The following is a 14851-nucleotide window of genomic DNA, read 5'->3' as shown; positions in this document are numbered from 1 at the left end:
TTTAAATCCTGAGTTTAGTGTCACTAGAACGGCTCTCCAAATAGTTTATAAATAGACCCCCCTAAGTGAGAGGAAAACTCTTAATGAGGAGACAGACCGCAATAAAATACTAAGGGCTAGTTCACACTAAGTGCAGAGCAGTTACAGAACGGATCAAAACTGCGTCTAATGTATTCCAATTGTATTTTGGGCTCTAGTTCACACTGCAGAGTTCAGTTCCAGAGCATGTAAAAAAAACCTGCAACAAGCCCTATTTTTCCTGGAACGCACTGAAAGCCCATTTTAGGCACTTCAAAAACGCATGCAAGTGCCTGAAAGCCCATGTTAAACTTTAAAAAAAATATATATATATTTTTTTACAAAAACAGCAGGGGAACACAACAAAAAACACTGCACTGCCTGTGCAGAAACCCATGCAGATCTGGTCTGCATTTGGTGTGAACAAGCCCTAACAGGCTCTAACCCTTCTCTGCTCTATGCAATACTAGAATTTAAAATGTTTTGGCTAGAAATGGGCTTTAAGGAAGCAACAAGTTGTTCAAATTGCCAAAAATAATGTGGAATAGAAGTATCTGCTTTCAGTAAAATTAGCTATTGATGGCAAACCTAGAATGCTTCGGAATTTGGGTTCCCACTATACTTTTTGCAAGCAATACTCACTAGCTAGCATTTAATGTTATATTTCAGGCAAAGAAGATTAAAAAAGAAAATTCACATAAATTATCTAAATATCAAGGATCTGCGTTTGTTCTCCCTTTACGATTGTTTACGGCATCTGTGGCAGCTAATTTTATGTGCAGGCTGTTCTAAACATGAGTCAGAATTAGCAGAGATCTTTTTGTCTCTCATTACCTTGCTGTGAATAAGAAAGTTTACTGAAATGCTTAGTCGTCATGGGAACCAGACTGCTTGACGTCAGATGCAAAACTGGTGGCATCTGACCTTTATTATTTAGAGAGCTAATTTCAATTGTACTGTGCTTTGTTATTCTTTCAATATGACTATTAATATGATGATTTGTCTTCTTCGCTAACTGGATAGACCAGTACAGTGGCCTAACATCACTCTTAGTCATATACAGGCAGAAAATTGCAACCTATAAAAACAATATCTATTAATCTTTTCGCAAGGATGATCATACGCTTTGTGCAACTGCAAAGGAGTGACAAAGAAGAAAGCTCATTAGGGTGGGGCTGTGTTTGGAGTCCATGCTGCCCTGCGTACACAAGTGGGTGATACCTTTTACATGGCCATCTTTCTATTTTGTAACCCCACAAATCATATTACTACTTACTATGATAAAATCTATAAATGGGAATGAATAAACTAATACTGGACACCAATCAAACACATTCAGAGACAGAAAAGTTGACACCAAGCTAGAGAAACTACTGAAATCAGTCATGGCAATACAAATCAATAGGATATTGGGTCAATGATCCAAAACAAGGATCATATTAGGAACGCCACATTAAAGTCAGAAGTCCTTATCTACATACCTGTTCTGGGTTAGTGATTGCATCTATTGAAGTCAGAGCAGAGATGTGATCCATCTCTTTTGAGGGACCTTTTGTGCCATTTTTAAGAGTCATTCTCTAGTTAACACACACCTTAAGGTACCAGTCATACTGGGTTTTATCTTATAACGCGTTGTACTGCTGCTCCTTCCCCTGCTTACACAGCGATTCCTGGGGTCTCTCTCTATTTACTTTGCATTCTTTATTCCCCTCCAACTCCCCCCTCACCCCTTAATAGCAGATCTCTCTAGCTATCATCTGCCCATACCCCCTGTGTCCTAACCACTTTCATCTTAGTCCCTTACAATGATTCCCTGACTGTGCAGAGAGTTTTGAGGATATACCAACCTGGTGCTTTGCTCACCCATATGTCATGCTATGCTAGATTGTTGTGCATTTCCTATCACTGTGAAGCATATGCTGTTAAATAAAACCATCATGCTATTTGGAACTTTAGGGAAGTGTTGTACATGTGATCATTGTATCGGTCACATCCGCTCCCTTTTTCTCTTATTAAAACATTATTTACAAAGAGTTGGATGTGACGTGACGTCATTGGTGTGCGACATGCTACTTTCCTGCTGAGTTCATAAAGCATGGTTGTGCTCTCTTCTGTCAGTACACGGAGTTCCAGAGGAAGGGGATTGTCATGAAGGCTTGAAATGGTAACATCTCTCTACATGTCAAAAAAAGTTCAATAGCAGCAGCCATCATGTTTGTTTCGGAAAAGATCTCCTACAAATGTAATGGCACCAAGTAGTGACATAAAGATGGATTGTTTAATTGATGGTTCCTTTATTTTTATCTAAAAAAAAGATGTTTCTATGTTTTTAGTAATACACAAAACCATATTCAATTAACAGAAATGACTATCTCTGAAGAGTCAGCTTGCTATCTAAAGTTTCAGGATAAGGCCGATTTCCTCATCATGATATGTGCATTATGCCTCTTAAGACTGAAGGCAATACCTTGACATGCGACCGTACAGTACGTCTTCGTTCACACTAGTCGATTCTCGTACGATCGCGGGATTTCCCGTGATTCTCGTACGAGAATCGTGCAGTGTATGGGCACCTTTAGGCTCGACAAGCTGGGGTCAGAGCTGCCCAGTAACATGCTGAGCTAAGTATGTCACACCTGTGAATTATAGACAGTCTTTGAGAACCTGGTGTGTTTACTGAAGATACTCTCTAAAGGGGTTGTGCAAAATAACAATGAAAACAGGCCTAATAAATAGCTAAACAGTTAAAGCCCCACTCTGGGCTACTGTTAAACTTACTCATGCAGTAGGTTCCCCTGTATTGCATGGGTTAAATGATTGGTGAAAGGGGCTGGTGTTCTCCTCCACTGATCAACATGCTGGAATATGGGTGGGCTCTTGCTGTCGTCCTATGGAATGCAGGACTGCTGGTCCTGCACTGTGTGTAATGATGTCAGAGGGCTGCCACTGGCCAGGCAACAAAGCAGCTTCAAGTGAACGGTCACATGGAGAGGAGGGAGCCTGTGGGAGTGGGGAGTAAGGTATTTGTACCTATTCCTTTACTCCCCCTACCCCACTAGCAAAACGAGCATTTAACCCATGCAGTGTAGGAGGTCCCCACCGCATGGGTATGTTTAACAGCAGCCCAGAGATGGGCTTTGACATTGCTTCCAGAGATATGTGCTTTGCTTATTGACTCCCTCCTTTTACAATGCTCCAAATATACAAGCTGGCTGACATCCTGCTTGGGTTACCAAAAGATGACACTATAGGGTTGTTTTATTAATGGAATAGAGGCTGTTTACTCAGCAAAGTGATTGATACTGAGGGTGAAGATGTGTTCAATTTGAGTACCCAAACGTGCAAAAAAAAAGGCGTTTTGCTAGCACATGATTAGATAATCAACCACTGCTTCTCCTTATTCACTAACATTCACTTTACAAAGTAAACAAACGCTTAACTAAGTGAACATTCACTTTAATAGGAAAACAGCTTCTATTCCTTTAATAAACCAACCACACTGACACAAAGGCTCTTGCATTTATAAAAAGTCAATGAAAAAAAAAGTCCTTCCATTAAAAAACATTAACACAATGTTGATACATCTTCGTCCTCATACCTGATAAAGTTAAGATGTGATATCAATCCGATAATTGACTGAAACAACATAATAATGCTAACTTGCAAGAGAGTACACAATGACTGTATATTCTTGTTCCCTATTTGACGTAAAAGAAAAAAAAAATATTGTTAAAAGAAAATAAATATATTATATAGAACTACACCTACAGTATACATCATGGAGAAGGGACAGATAACATGCAGCAGTCATTTTCTGCTTTTCCCTTATAGAGCCTTCTTCTGCAAACTCTACCAATTTGTGCAACTGCATTTTCAGTGAGTCACAAATCCTTAAAAATATACCAACCACTTTTAGCTTATACAAAGAAATGCCAAAACACTGTCCTGCTTGTATGTCTACCAATTAAGCAAGTACATTTTTGCTGCAAATGCTCATCATTATTTTAAACTTCTGTAACTCCAAGCCATGTAAATCCCCAATAAAGAATGCAGCAATCTGGATTATAAACGGATGACTCAATAATACTTTGGTAGGATAAGGGCCAGGATGTTTCCCAAACACAAAGCTACCACATGATAAAACAGCTTGTACAGGCTGGCATTAGAATACCCACTGCCAATGTTGTGTTTATTATGAACCTTGCACATTACATTTGCTCTAAGCTGTAGGTTCTATAAAAAAAAAAAAAAAAACATCAGAATACAAAGAATACACAAATGTTGTTTATTTGAATGGGTGATTGTTTTAGTAAATTAGTCCGGCAAACCAAAGACAATCCAATCCACAGACTGATTTTCCTTTTAAGCAGCAATTGGACAGAACACACAATTATTGCTATTGTTATAATCGTTTCTGCCTACACCACGCGGTGTGTATTGTGGCACTAAAATGGAGAAGCTTGTGCTTTGTAATACATAGCAGTGCTTTGACTTGGCATTGTTATAGATGGTAACAAATACAAATGATCAAAAGAACAAAGTAAAATATTTAACCCAGACTCATAAAACTGGTCGGCTCAAGTGATTTTGATGTTGTGAACAAAGTTAAATTTAATAATGACAGTGAAGACTTGTCTGGCACATTAATGTCAGTCCCGTTATGTAACTCGCACTGTTCTATAACTAAAAATCATTTTGATGTCCTGGAGCATTTGGCACTCGCAGCAGCTTTGTTGAATTAACAATTATGGCTGGCAGGGAATTCTGGGACCGATAGGTTCTGGAAGTAAAACTCTAGTTCAAGGTGCTTACATATATTTAATATTAGTAATGAGTAAACTGGACCAATCTGGTAAAAGAAACAGCCTGTAAAGGGGTCCTTGGAGCCCTTTACTAGTTTTCAGTTCAATAAAAGTGGTCATCCCACATTTCATCCCAACTATGTAAAGAATAGCACCCTTCACAATGGGTGAGAGTGCAATTTCTTGCAGAGGCGCTTTATCATTTCTAAGGAAATCAAGCACTTCTCAAATGGTCAAGCTTTATTGAAATTCAAAATCAGCAATGCATCAAACAGATGTTTCGAGGGCTTGCTGGACTCCTTTCTAAACACAAAATTGAAATACCTTGCAAGTCCCAATAATGTCAGTATAATATATTTGTGAGACTGAATAATATCAATGCCTGAACATTTAGAAACGTTTTGGCTTTCGTTACAAATCCCATAAGCAGTTCACTTTTGTAGTGCAACACATGCAAGCTGGTCGCCAGCCTATATAAATGACATAATATAGTCTAGTCCAAATAAGGAAAATTATGTCATAATGAAGCAATGACCATGCACCCATAAGACAGTGAGCTGTGCCATCATTGTAAACAGAGTTCAGAACTATCTACCAGTTCACTCCTAGCCAGTGATAACTGAGAAATAATTAGGTCTACAAAATAGACTGCAGGACTGCTTTCAATGCACATTCAGCAAAGCAAATGTTCACTCAAAATTCAATATCATCTGAAGAAGGGCAACTATAATAATATGCACTATTAACACACACAGTCCTGGACAAATGTGTTGGTACCCTTATAGCTCAATGAAACAATGCATTTTTTTCCTCCTAAAAAGTGATCAAATTGAAAGTAATTGTCTCATGTACTGCATACCTGCATGCCTTTGGTATGTCAGAATAAAGCAAAGAAACTGTGAAATAAGAAACTATTGCTTATTCTACGAATAAATAAGTGGCTTAGAGTGATATATCAAACTATTTTCTATAATTAGTGCCACACATGTCTTCAGTTGTCAGCCTATTTAATTGGAGAAAAGTAGTCGCTCTGCTATTTGGCATCAGCTTGTGCACCACACTGAACACGGACCAAAAGAGAAGAAAGGAGAGAGTTGTCTGAAGAGATCAGAAAGAACATTATAGATCAGCATGCCAAAGGGAAAGGCTACAAGGCCATCTCTAAGTTGCTTGATGTTCCTGTGACTACAAATATTAAGATGTTTAAGGTCTATGGGAGAGGAAAATCACCCTCACATTGAACAAAAGGATAGTACCAACAGCAGACAAAGAAGGAAAACTTCCAAAAAGATGCAAACTGAACTCCAATGTCAAGGTAGATCAGTGTCTGCTATCACCATCTGTCGATTTGTGAGTGACAATGAGCTCAAAGGAAGAAGACCATGGAGGACTACAATACTGAAAAAAACATAAAGCCAGACTAAAATTTGGTAACATGCATATTGACAAGCTACAAGGCTTCTAGAAGAATATCCTTTGAACAGAAGAGACAGCGGCAGCTTTTTGGCAAGTCATATTAGTTCTATGTTTACAGATGAAAAAAGGAATCTTTCAAAGAAAAGAACACTATACCTATTTTGAAACTTGGAGGCACGGTTATGTTTTGGGGCTGCTTTGCTGCATCTGGCACAGTGTGTCTTGAATCTGGGCAGGGTATAATTAAATCTGAAGGAATTCTGGAGCAAAACGTACTGCCTAGTGTTAGAAAGCTCTCTGCCGCAGGTCATGGGTTCTCCAACAGGCTAATGACCCAAAAAACACAGCTAAAAGCAGCTAAGAATGGCTAGGCCATGCCAATCTCATTTGTTTATTAAATATGGAATAAACAATGATGGATGAGAATTACTTTTGGCAGTTTCAAGCTCCATTCACTCATGAGCAGCTTTCTGCTTGTATTCGTATACGTGGAAACGCACTATCCATAAAAACAATGCATTTTCATGTGCATTGTTCACACTAGGGCGGCGTCAGTGAGGGGCCCCCCAAAAAGTCGGAGCGTGATTTTACGGGCGGATTCCGCGCGTTCCGTCTATAGTAATAGCTGCAAGCGTGCAGAATCCGCACGCATGTTAATATTTGCTTGTTACATTGCTGTGAGGTTTTCACAGAAACGCCATATATGAATGGAGCCTCAAGTTATTTCAGAAAACAAATGTGGGTTCCTTTTTCGGGAAACGGTACTAACAAATCTGTCCACGGCTATATATTTTGCATTTTTTGTTTCTTCCTGGGTAGTGTTTAACTTAGGGAGGGCAAGTTTTCATGTGACACATGGCTGTCATTTACCTTAGAACTTAGAATTCTGATTAACTTTAATCGGTAAGCTCATGGTGATCTCTGCAGTTTAAGTAGTATTAAACTCTCAAACCTTTTTTTCAATAATGAATCCAGATTAAACAAACATACATCGCCCAGCAAAGTTTTTATGTACATTTTTGCCCAAACACTGACAATCATCGTGTTTCTGAACAGCTCCAACTCTCTTAGCTCGGTTCACCTGAAATTCTTGTCCAGTACAAGATTACAAGGGAGAGCTCAGTCTGAGGCAGCCATCCATCTACTGGATTGGAGAAGGAAGGAGGGAGGAATAAGGGAAGAGTGGGGATCAGGGAGAAAGGGAATTACTTGCCTTGGTGTGTCTGTGTTTGTGGAGACACACAGCGTATTAACACACACAAGGGTGGCTCCATAGGACTCTGCAATGGAAAGGAGCCACCCTTAAACAGGATATCATGGCCAGTGCTGAGGGGACCAGCTGATTCTGCACAAAGCTAAAACTTGTAAACATCAAGGTACAGCATCCATTGTAAGTGATTTAATCAGCATTTGAAATAGCTTGAAAATCTTTTGACTTCAATATCACTTTAAGCATGGAGGACTGAAAAGCATGTAGCAAAACAGCAGCACAAAGGATTTGCTCAGAACTATATCAACTGCTGCTGCTTCTAGGCATCACAAAAACTTGAGTTTGTTCCTTACCAACCACTGACTGGGAGAAGCCCCTGAACCTTGAGGGAAAAGTAAACTGGATCCAAGGAATTAAAGTACTTATGTTATTTGACCATTCAACAGGGTGCTAGTTGTAGAACCATAAAATAGTTTTTTATTGAAACTAAAACCTAATTATTACAGCTGTGATAAATATTTATTTTTAAAGTCTACCTTGACGTTGAATGTTATGTCCTCCATAACATAGACCCGCTCAGGAAATGCTTTAGCCACCTCCTCCACACTGTTGAAATACTGCACTGGCTCCTTGATGTCCCGGTCTTGCTCAAGCAACTTGAATTGCCCTGAAAACAAATGATAAACAAAAATCTTGTAAGATATTTATGCTGGACATCTGTCATTGTGAAACTGATCTCTGTTTCCAGGATCTCCCACTCTATTGAGTAACTACAAGTAATGGATTGTGGGGCATTCTGAAATGTAACAAACCTCTTCACGGTATCACTGCCCATAAAAAAATTAGTGTGTGTGTGTGTATATATATATATATATATACACACACACAGTAAAACAAAAAGCAAACTATTCCATAATCCTATTATTGATACAAAACAGCTTCTGGTGTGAGAAAACATGCATTGCATAGAGTGGCTTAGATATTCAGTGATTGCAGCTTCAGAGCCACAATCTGCCCAAACACAGTCTTCTGGAGGAGTGCATACTAGCAGCCCCCTTTTCATTCCTATGTGTAGAAGGTCTAAACCAGCGGTCGCCAACAAGACATTTTTGGTGGTCCGCGGGCCCCTCTGATGCCATGCAGGCTGGGTCGTCATTGAAGTGGCACAGAGGCTCCAGGGCTGCCTCTCACTGACTCAAGCAGCGGCTGTCACAAGGAATGCGCGGGTCTCAGTACAGTGCAGGCTCTGCAGGAGGCGGGGCATCTCGTCAGTACCCGACTGAGCAGGCTGCGGGACATAGAAAAAGTGGGGAGAAGCCAGGTAATAGTGGCTCAGTGTGTGGGAAGAGGAGGCACAGGGGTGGTTGGGGGCAGTGCTGAAGCTAGGGGGAGCATGTGACCCGGGCGCTGCCAGCAGGGCCAGTGGCAGATTTAATAGGGGGGAAACAATTAATATTATTACTGGGCCGGGCGGCACCGCTCCCTCCCTCCACCAGCACTGCCACTCCTGCAGGCACACCCGCACCTATGTATGTATGTGTATATATACTGTATGTATATATAGATATATTCTCATATTTTTGGTTTCCTCCTATTTAAGTGTGTGTGTGTGTGTGTGTGTGTGTGTGTGTGTAGAGAGTGTGTGTGTGTGTGTGTGTGTATATATATACACACACATATACATTTTAGTGGTCCATGAGGTCCGAAAGGTTGGCGACCGCTGGTCTAAACCCTTTAGCAGCTGTAAATTGTGATAGCCATAACTGTGATCATTACAATTATAATCTCGTCTCCAAATTATTGGCAGGCCAAAGAGAAAACTTTCTAGCTAAAATTTTTATTTGCAGAGCAGAAATGCAAGGGCACTCTGCGCGAAAGCTTTAGGAAACACAATCAGCCTGGTGACACACGAGGCAACGCAAGGCTGATTGCTGGGGAGCATAATGCAAGAAGCCGACAGCAGCAGTAAGTGTGTCTGTGCTCAGTCAGCCCCTGCATGTACAGTGCCAATAAACAGATATTTCATACTGTCCATTCACAGTGGCAATCACATTTCATTTTCTGGCCTAGCTTTGCAGCAAAATACAGCACTAAGGGCTGGTTCACACTGAGTGTTTTATTGGGCTTTTTCTGCCCTAAAAAACAACACTAAAAAAAATCCCATTCATTTCTATGGCCCTGTTCACATCTGAGCATTGTGTCACAATAAGCAAAATGCCTGTCCCTGGAAAAAGTACAGGAGGTTTTTTTCTGGCATATTATAGCTCGTTCTGTCCCCACGCGTTTGCTGTGTTTTTGCAAACGTTTACTCATTAACATCAATGAGCTGCAATCTGCTCACAAAAACACGCCGTCGCCTAGGTGTGAACCAGGCCTAAGGGTGACAGGGAGCACATATTCAAGTTACTGGGGGGAGCAGAGACCAAGAGCTTGTACAGGCACAGCAGGGGTCCAATAGTCCCGGATGAATCTCAGCAAAATTTACAGGACATTGAATATAAGTCCTCAAAGAATTGAGCTGTGTAATTTCAAAGCCAGTGTATCTAATTTTTAGAGACTCTATAATGACTGGCTTGGTACCAATGGATTGGCGCAAGGCCAATGTGGTGCCAATATATAAAAAGGGATCAAAGTCTTTACCAAGTAATCACAGACCTGTAAGCTTAACTTCAATAGTTGGGAAGATACTTCACAAAAGACAGAAGTTGGCAAACAAACCTACTTTCTTTTTATGAGGAAGTGAGTAATAAATTGGACAGAGGAATGGCTGTGGATATAGTATACTTGGACGTTGCAAAAGCTTTTGACACAGTTCCCACATGCGGCTAATGTATAAGTTAAGGTCAGTAGGTATAGAGTATTCAATCTGTAAATGGATAGAACACTGGCTTAAGAACCATATTCAGAGAGTAGTGATCAATGATTCATACTCTGAATGGTCTGAGGTTGTTAGTGGTGTCCCCCAAGGTTCAGTGTTGGGCCCCTTACTGTTTAATCTATTTATAAATGATATAGAGTTGGGGATTAAAAGTACTATTTCTGTGTTTGCAGATGACACCAAGTTATATAGTGGAATACAGTCCTTACAGGATGTTTCCATCTTACAAGAAGATCTGAATGCACTTTGTGATTGGGCAACTATTTGGCAAATGAGGTTTAATGTTGATAAATGTAAAGTTATGCACTTGGGGACTAAAAACATGCATGCGTCATACACTCTAGTGGGAGAATGTTTGGGAGAGTCAATGATAGAGAAAGATCTGGGTGTTCTGGTAGATCAGACTGAATAATAGCATGCACTTTAAGGTCACTGCAAAGAACAAGAGGGCACCCTTTGCGTCTAGAGGAAAAGAGGTTTAACCTTTGCATACGGAAAAGAGTCTTCAGTTAGAGCTGTGGAAATGTGGAATAGACTGTCCCAGGAGCTAGTTCATTGTTCAATTCAGTTAATTGTTTAACAGAAAATCTGGATGTATTCCTAAAAGCACAGAATATTACTGCATATTGAGTTCTTATAGGTATATTAAAACACCAGAGATTGTTGATCCAGGGAATATCCAATTGCCTTATGGGATCAGGAAATATTTTTTCCCCCTCTTGGAGCAAATTGAACCATGCTTTATAGGGTTTTTTTGGGCCTTCCTCTGGATCAACAGGGGGTAATTGGGGGCACAGCGTTCCGTTTAGGCTTTTCTTTCTTTTTCATATCTCTATAGGTTGAACTCGATGGACATGTGTCTTTTTTCAATCCGACTATGTAACTATGCAACTGTCATTTTCCAGTGCAAATTTGAGTAGGACAGCATATGGAACTTCTAGCTCAAGAAAAACTGTTAATGAAACCAATTACTGTATAATGCAACTGCATCATACAATATCAAAACATATTAAGCCTATAACGATCACAGTAAAAAAAAAAAAAAAGGGATCATATATAAATAGATCATCGGTCTAACCTATAGACATCCAGAGTGTAATAATTCAGAGTCATGGACGCTTGCATTCCTGTCCTCTCCTTCTGAAAATGCTAGTTGCTTGACTGTCATCCTGATCCTAAGGTCTACATTTTAGACGAGTCACAGACCCATAAAACTATGCAGATATGAATGGTGACTTATTAATCAAGTACATTTTTGACATATACCTAATCTCATTTTATTGTATTCAGTGAGCCACCATAAAAACACCTTCTACAATTCAGCCTAGTGATGGAATGAGAAGTGCAAAACAAAGCAGTGCATTTTTGAGTGTTACACATGTTAATAAATGAAAAAGTGCTGAAAACGATTACAAGTAAAAAGCAGTGCTGTTGTAGACTGGTGAATGGCTGCATTTATTTTCTGTTCTCATACACATGATGTTTTGATTTGTGACATTCAGTTTTGAGGAAGAATAAAAGGAATCTGTGCGCTATTAAGGCAATAAAATAAACGGTCAAGTGAACACTGATCTAACTTCCTCCATCTGTTAGGGAACTTCAATTCCCAACATGCATTGCCAGCCAAACACTTTAACTTCCCAAGGAGAGACAGCTGCAGGCTACCTGCACAGGATATAGCTGCTTGTACATACCGTACTTAAAAATGATAGCACACTTCAGAACAAACCCCCTTTCTGGAAATGAAGAAGTCATATTAGGACAGGGATGTGCATAACGTGCTATGAGTCACAGAAGAGAAGGTCTAAGCTAGGAGGACAATATTTAGTCATGCGCTATGATTAATCTAGGAACAATGTTCTCTTTTTTTTTTACGGCTGTGGAAATTAAAGATTCATTTCTCGATTAATCGTTAAACTTTTTGATCGATTAAAATTATTTTGATCGCTAATGAAAACACTCACCTCTCCGCCAGCGATCACGTCACCGGTGGCGTCGATGTCCGTGACGGCTAACGAAGGGAAGGGGGGGGGGCAGAGTCCGGTGACGGCCATATTGAGTGGGGCACGTGAGATTAATAACGTGCTGGGTTAGTGTGATCCTAGTTCATTTTATTACTTCATTGCTGTGCTGTATGTGTATAGGCCAATGTAGTTGGATGTGTATGTGCGTTATAATTAATAGAAATTATTCGATTAATCGATTTTAAAAAATGCGATTAATCGAACACAAAAATTTTATTCATTACCAGCCCTACTTTTTTTGTAACTACTTGTTTCTGCAATATCATGCATGATTATGGACTATTGTTTCAGTACTCCTCCTCAAAAAATCAATCTCATCCATTGAGCCTATAGCTGAGCTCCGGGCACAATAAACTTACTTTTGTCATTGCAGTTAAAGCCTCCTCCCGTGACAACCACTATCTTTTAAATCTCTCAAATCTTCTTGTTTACATATGGGTGGAAATGCAGCACCCGCCGTACTTCTGTGCCCGCTTGGATGTATGCACTCTCAATAGACCTCAGCGCCATGGTGGCTAGGGGCTGGGCTGCGTGTTTTGTGAAGAAACACGTTTTCAGAAGTGCAGGATATGCAAGCAACGTGGTACTCTGTATGTAATATTTATAGAGGTTCCAATTTCATTATACAGTCTGTTAATATCAAATGTGTCAGACAGATGTGGCATAAATGTGTAGACTCCCACACGTATGTGATCCCAGTTATAAAGCCGGTTGACAAAGGCACATAATTTCCCTTGCAAGGACAGGCTGATGTGGAAGGAGTTAAGAAAATGTCCAACAAGAGATTTCCTTTACATCCGGAATATGTTGCAATAATTAGTGTAACACTGTGTGGAGAATTGTTGCTATTTGGAAGTAAAATGAGTTCAAAACAATTCCTGTGGGAGGAGGTATTTTATTTGTAGGCGAAAAGTAGTCTACTTCCACTGCCAATACTTTACTGTGCTAGCTGCCACATAGCCTGACTAAAACAACAGGGAAATTACTGTCAAGTGGTTGTAGAAAGAGCAGATTTACAGCAGGTCTACATTATGCCACCTGATTTCATAGATGCTAGACACAAGAGGATATTCAATGGAGGACAAACATCTAGACACATGCCTTACCAACCATTTTTGTTGCCAAGGTCAACAAATGAAATAGATATAAAAAAAAAAAAAGAAAAAAACATATTTAAAAGCATCTAACCGTGCAAGAGTTTCCAGATGTAACTGATGTCATAGTGTTTAGAGTTAAGACATCACCATCCTTTGAGATCTCTATGTTTATGTATCATTGTCAATCATTTCCACAAGTTCAGCACTAATGTGTGGAGGTTTTCACCATATTTGATGACTTTTCTTTCTGCATTATGTATCACTAATCAGATAAAAAAAATTCAAGGAAGGTTTGAATTTGACTAGTTGCTATAGGATGCAGAAGAAGCTGCTAGAAATGTTGGGGTCTCCTACGATTTCCAATGGTGACCTGCCCTGTTACTGAACCCGAAAATACACAGACACACCAAAAGGGAAATAATGGGCTTTATTTAGGCATAATAAAGTCATGTAGAGAAGGAACTGATTGGAGAAGTCTGGCAATAACAAAGTCAACATATTATCAACCACCAAGATATGTAAATACACAATGTGATATATGGAGATGGCATTTGTTCCCATTACTCACCCGTAAATGGGGGAACCACCCTGCTGAAAACAATGAAAACAGCATCAAATATCTCTGAAATGTGATATAAAGGAAATAAGGCTGACTATGAGGCCCACCTACTATCCTAAGGCCCTGACTAACCAGTGGCCAGTGAATAAATGTGCATAAAATCTGCCGGCAGTGGGGCCCTTTAACTCAGCATGAGAAAGCTCAACCTTCAAAGTGCTCACAAAGTGTCTTAGGCAGCTAAAGGATGAGGGGGTTGCCCTTTAAATAGAGTTCCCAGCAATAAAAAACAAGTTCAACACTAGAGCTGCAGCTAACGATTATTTTCAAAATCGATTAGTTAGCCGATTATTAAGTTCGATTAATCGGTTAATCGGATAAAAAATACAGTTTAAAAAATGGCTCCAGTGATGGGACTTCTAGTTTGTATTGAGATTGCAGCAAGCTTGGAGCGGTGGAAGTAAAAAAGAAAAAAAAAGTGTGGTGTACAATATAGTGAAATGAAAAGTGTAAAATTATACAGCAATGAATGCAGAATGGCACCGGCTATAGAGGACTACAAAACCCAGCAATAGTACATTATACAGCACAATGCAGAATACCACCAGCTATAGAGGAGTACAACAAATCCAAGCAATAGTACATTATAGCTGGTGGTATTCTGCATTGCGCTGTATAATGTACTATTGCTGGGTTTTGTAGTCCTCTATAGCTAGTGGTATTCGGCATTGCACCACTGTATAATGTACTATTGCTGGGATTTGTTGTACTCTATAGCTGGTGGTATTCTGCATTGCTGGTGGTATTCCTTGATTTGTTGTCCTCTATACAGCGCAATGCAGAATACCAC

The 14851-nt window shown here is 39.8% G+C and overlaps 1 protein-coding gene across 1 annotated transcript in view; it reads right to left on the bottom strand.

Moving 5' to 3' along the window:
- Positions 1–14851, bottom strand: part of GAREM1 (GRB2 associated regulator of MAPK1 subtype 1) — a 118322-nt gene that overhangs the window by 30800 nt on the left and 72671 nt on the right. The window contains exon 3 of the mRNA XM_018555317.1: positions 7983–8113. Within this exon, the coding sequence (XP_018410819.1) occupies positions 7983–8113 (131 nt within the window). The remainder of the gene's footprint in view (positions 1–7982; positions 8114–14851) is intronic.

Source organism: Nanorana parkeri, unplaced genomic scaffold, assembly GCF_000935625.1.
Source record: "Nanorana parkeri isolate BGI_ZX_2015 unplaced genomic scaffold, ASM93562v1 scaffold191, whole genome shotgun sequence".
Taxonomy (NCBI): domain Eukaryota; kingdom Metazoa; phylum Chordata; class Amphibia; order Anura; family Dicroglossidae; genus Nanorana; species Nanorana parkeri.
This window is presented reverse-complemented; position numbering and strand designations above follow the sequence as displayed.